A 4310-nucleotide genomic window follows, 5' to 3' on the forward strand; every position below is an offset into this window, starting at 1 on the left:
TCAGCCACGTTTGAATTGTGGTTTCACAACAATAGCACTTCAGAGGGAATGTTTTAAATCGGTTGGGTTTCAGGGGTGATTTTATGGGTCGAACTCGATATAGTTAAAGTGTTTGTTCCTTCATTAAAGTGCTTTCTTTTTCCCTTAATAATTCCTAACTAATATAACATCCTTAAAGTCCCCGCAGCTATGCTGACCGCCTGGCCAGGGCCACAGACTCCCCGAGATCGGTTAGCCCCAGTGCCCACGGGTCCGAGGAGCGACCCCGAAGTCGAGCCACCTCGCACCACTCAATAAGACCCCAATCGCAGCCGAGTCACACGGGTAAGTACAGCATAAATACTTAGATTAAATCTGGCGGCAGACTACAGCATAAGCTATGAATTTCTACCTTCCGCCCTTTCCCTGTTCAGGTCACATCTGCGACTCCAGTTCACAGCTGGAGTGCTATGGAGCGGGCGTAGGTGGAGCCGGTGGTGGTACCACTCCCCTTTTGGGCTCTCACGAAGCTCTCGAGGATGAGATTAAGCGGCTGAGGGAACGCCTGCATACAGTGGAATCAGAGAATCAGGCTCTGAATACGAAACTGTCGCAGCAGCAGTGGGATCTGGAGAATCGACTGGCCGAAATAGAGATGCAGATCTGCGGTGTGTCGTCCACATCGAGCGTGGATCCCGAGAACGAGAACGAGGAGCTGGAACGGAACAGAGAGAGTATCATATAACACGGGAGCGTGCTGCCCCATCAGGCGATCGGTATGGTGTACATATCATGTTCCTCATGACTCCACGATCATCATCGATCATCTGACAACTGACAACTGCATCCGATGAAAGGCTGGCGAGGATTGTCATCATCAGCGGGCGCCATCATTAAACCGCATCATATCGCATCTAAACTCTCGCCCCCTCAATATCTCCACCTCTCTATCTGTCTGTTGTGTTTCTCTCCCTCTCTCTCTATGTTATGTATGTGTGTGTTATATTCTCTCTATGTGTGCGTGTGTGTGTTGTGCATGCATCCTAACGAATGCCTTACTAACGAATAAAAACCATGACCATGACCAGGAGCAGCAGCAGCTATACAGCGGCAGGAGGATCTGGTTGATGACCGAGAGATGCCGATGCCAATGCAGGATCAGAGGCGACCACTTGAATCTGAGACGGGGACTCAGACCTGTGCCAAGTACTGCTCGCTTTAGGGCACAGGAACGAGGAGAGAGATAGAGAGGGGAGGATGCAGAGAGGTGATGGCCAGATATCTACCCCCAAGATGTGCAATTAATATCTCTTATGATCAAGCGACACCAAAAGAAAATATCCAAAGAAAAAAGGTGGCACTGCCAATGGAAAATTTGTTAAAAACGCGCCAAGCCCAAGTGTAAATAGATATAGAGAAAGGGAAACCCACTCAGATCAAAAGCAAATAGTAATTGTAATGGGATGAGTTGGGCGGCGCCAGAGATCGGAAGAGCTTTAACAGACATTCCGAGAGAGAACAAAAAAAAACCCCTAACACAACTTGTAACCCTAAAAACACTAACACTTTTTCCATACTAAAAAATCAGAAATAGATTCGAGATTTATATAGGAAACATCATTAGGCCTAGACGCTCTTAACCTCCTTTTTAAAAATGGTTACTCAACCAAAACACGAAACGGGTACTCGAGATCCCATTGTAAATACTTTCGCTCTAGGAACACTCCAATTAGCATAACCCAAGTCTAGAGATCATCCGAAGAAATAACTAAAAACTTACTTTAACTCATGAGTGTAACAAATGAATACATATATATATATATATATATATCTATTGTAATATTTGCTAATTGTAATTCGAAAACATAAAAAAATTTACTAGATGTGTATATGGGAAACGATTTACTTTAAAACTGAAAATAATGCATAAACAATTTATGGACAACTAAGTGAATATTTGCAAAATATTTGTACTATTGGAAAAGAACTGCCAGAGCATACACCACACACTCCAAAAACAAAACAAAAACTATATTGATAATTATGAAGATGAAAGGAAACTCGAAGGATAAAGCTATAAATATTAAACTATTAATAAAAACACAATTTAAATGAGTAGATCAGTCAAAAGGAAACCACTTTTAATGCAATATTATATTGTACTACTGTCGTATATGGTCGTATATCTAAATTATATATATATATATATATGCCTATATATATATATGATATGGTAAAAGTTTAAAGGTCTAAATGTATTTAACTTTAGTTAGTTGCCCAAAAAGGAAATATAAAACAAAACCAATGCTGAAGATTGTAGTTGAGAAAAAAAAAAAACACAGATTAATTAAGGCCAGAGAGGGTTCTGTAGCAGAACACAGAACGCAGTTCAAGAATCCCCATAATATGGGGCAGCTGCGATGAGAAGAATGAATTAGTTTAGCCTGTAACTCTAGTTATACCTAGTTATACCATTAGATGTGTACCAGAGAAGACCAAAAACCAAAAAAACCAGAGATCGAATCGCGATCGTTTATGAAAATTGTTCAGTGTCAACTCCAAGGAAAAACAAAAGAAAAACATTTAAAAAGCCAGAAGCTGGGTTGATAAGGAAATCTAATAATTATATAGCTAAATCGAATAAGATTCTTAACTTTACAGAATGCGAAAAGCACGGATACGTTTGAGTATCTGCCGTAGGAAACGGAAACTTGAAACTGGAACGAAACTCATTTCATGCCAACAAAAAAGAATATAAAGGCCAAAAACTTGAACTCAAATTTTGTTAGGATTCTCTTTAGATTATTCGCCAACGAGATATATACTTAATTTTTGATTTTCTAGTGAGCAAAAAATAGAAGGAAATGTCTCTTCTTTTTACATATTTTTCAACCTAATTACTTTTCGGAATATCATATAACGGATTAATTAAAAAATTTATTAATAATTACAATAAACATCAAAATGGGGTTTCATCTAAGACAAAGGCTTATACCAGGGGCAAGAGGATAGCGTTTAATGAAAGCTAACGCCGCAACTTGTCAGGATTTATAGCGGAGTTTTTCGGTTCTTTAGTTAGCCAAAGGTTAAAGTTGAATATAAATAACTAAATTAAATTAAATTAAATTTATATGGCTTATTAGCACGCTTACCGGCCACAGCAGGACTCTCTGTCGTTTGTTAGATTCATTATTCCCCCCTGATTTCTCCAAGTGTTTTCCGTTAGAGCGCGTGTGTATAGGACATAATATATCTATTTGTTATATTGAACGTATAATACAAGGAACTACATCGATTCGGTTGTGTTGTTGATGTTGATGATGATGATGATGGTGGCGAGTTTGAATGGCTTACATAATGATAGGTTTTTACATTATTTTATGCATTGCAATCTATATGAAAGAAAACAAAAAACAAAAAAAACAAAACAAGAACATTTATAGCTTTATTTTTACTATAAATTAATTAATTTATAAGAACTACAACAAGACGGTAAATTAATTCAGCATTCATAGCTTACTCAGAGAACGAGGCAGAGTTCTCGCAAGAGATCATCTCATCCGAGGCGAGAGTAAAGGCATTTTTTAATCAGATCAGATCAGAAAAGGCCCCCGATTTGCAGCAGGTAAATCGAGCTTATCGTGCGAGAGTTTCAAAGCCGTTTACATTGCTGAACAACTCTGTAATCTTGAACAAAAACAAAATTAAAACAAAAAACACTAAAAAAGGGTAAAGAACAAATGAAAAATTATAAAATAAAGCCACAGAACAAGAAAAGCGCAGAAAGAAAAACTGAAATACAAATAAAATCAAAAAAACAAAACAAGAAATTCTTAATACATGAAAATCGTGCGTTTCGTTTATGCCTCTGGCTGGGGGTTTGTTTTTTTTTTGGGCGGGGGCAAGCAGGGGAAATCCAACGACTCATCCATCGATCCATCGATCCGACCGAATGCAACCTGCATGTCGTAATCAATGAGATCTGAGAAAGAGCCGCAAAATTGTTCAATTACAAAAGGCACAGCCAAAACCACACACTCATCGCATTGCCGACGCCTGCAATTAACGAGCTGGTTGAGTAGTCGAGTCCATTAGGCCAACACTTGAGTCTCGTCGAGTCGCGTCCCCAGAACGTTACCAACTAACCAACTAACTTTGGTAAGCGGAAACCGAGCAACGTGAGCGAATTGAGAGCCCAAAACAAAGACGGCCAAACAAAACAAGCCGAGATCGCAACGATGACGTCGCTCCGAGTTCCAGTGGAAGCTTCACTGTCCAAAGCTTTTGGCTCAGACGGATCCCCGGAGCTGTTGCCTGTGTCAGTCGTTTTG

The 4310-nt window shown here is 39.4% G+C and overlaps 1 protein-coding gene across 3 annotated transcripts in view; it reads left to right on the forward strand.

Annotated features, from left to right (window-relative positions):
• LOC108076523 (cyclic nucleotide-gated channel rod photoreceptor subunit alpha) overlaps nucleotides 1-1897 on the forward strand; it is a 63570-nt gene extending 61673 nt beyond the window's left edge. For 2 of the 3 annotated variants that reach the window (XM_070284320.1, XM_070284321.1), the window contains 2 exons: nucleotides 179-324; nucleotides 414-1897. In XM_070284320.1, the coding sequence (XP_070140421.1) occupies nucleotides 179-324; nucleotides 414-724 (457 nt within the window). In that variant the 3' untranslated portion in view covers nucleotides 725-1897. The remainder of the gene's footprint in view (nucleotides 1-178; nucleotides 325-413) is intronic. The other variant, XM_070284319.1, reaches the window with a different exon arrangement.
• Nucleotides 1898-4310: the final 2413 nt, after the last annotated feature.

This window comes from Drosophila kikkawai, chromosome 2R (assembly GCF_030179895.1).
Source record: "Drosophila kikkawai strain 14028-0561.14 chromosome 2R, DkikHiC1v2, whole genome shotgun sequence".
NCBI lineage: Eukaryota > Metazoa > Arthropoda > Insecta > Diptera > Drosophilidae > Drosophila > Drosophila kikkawai.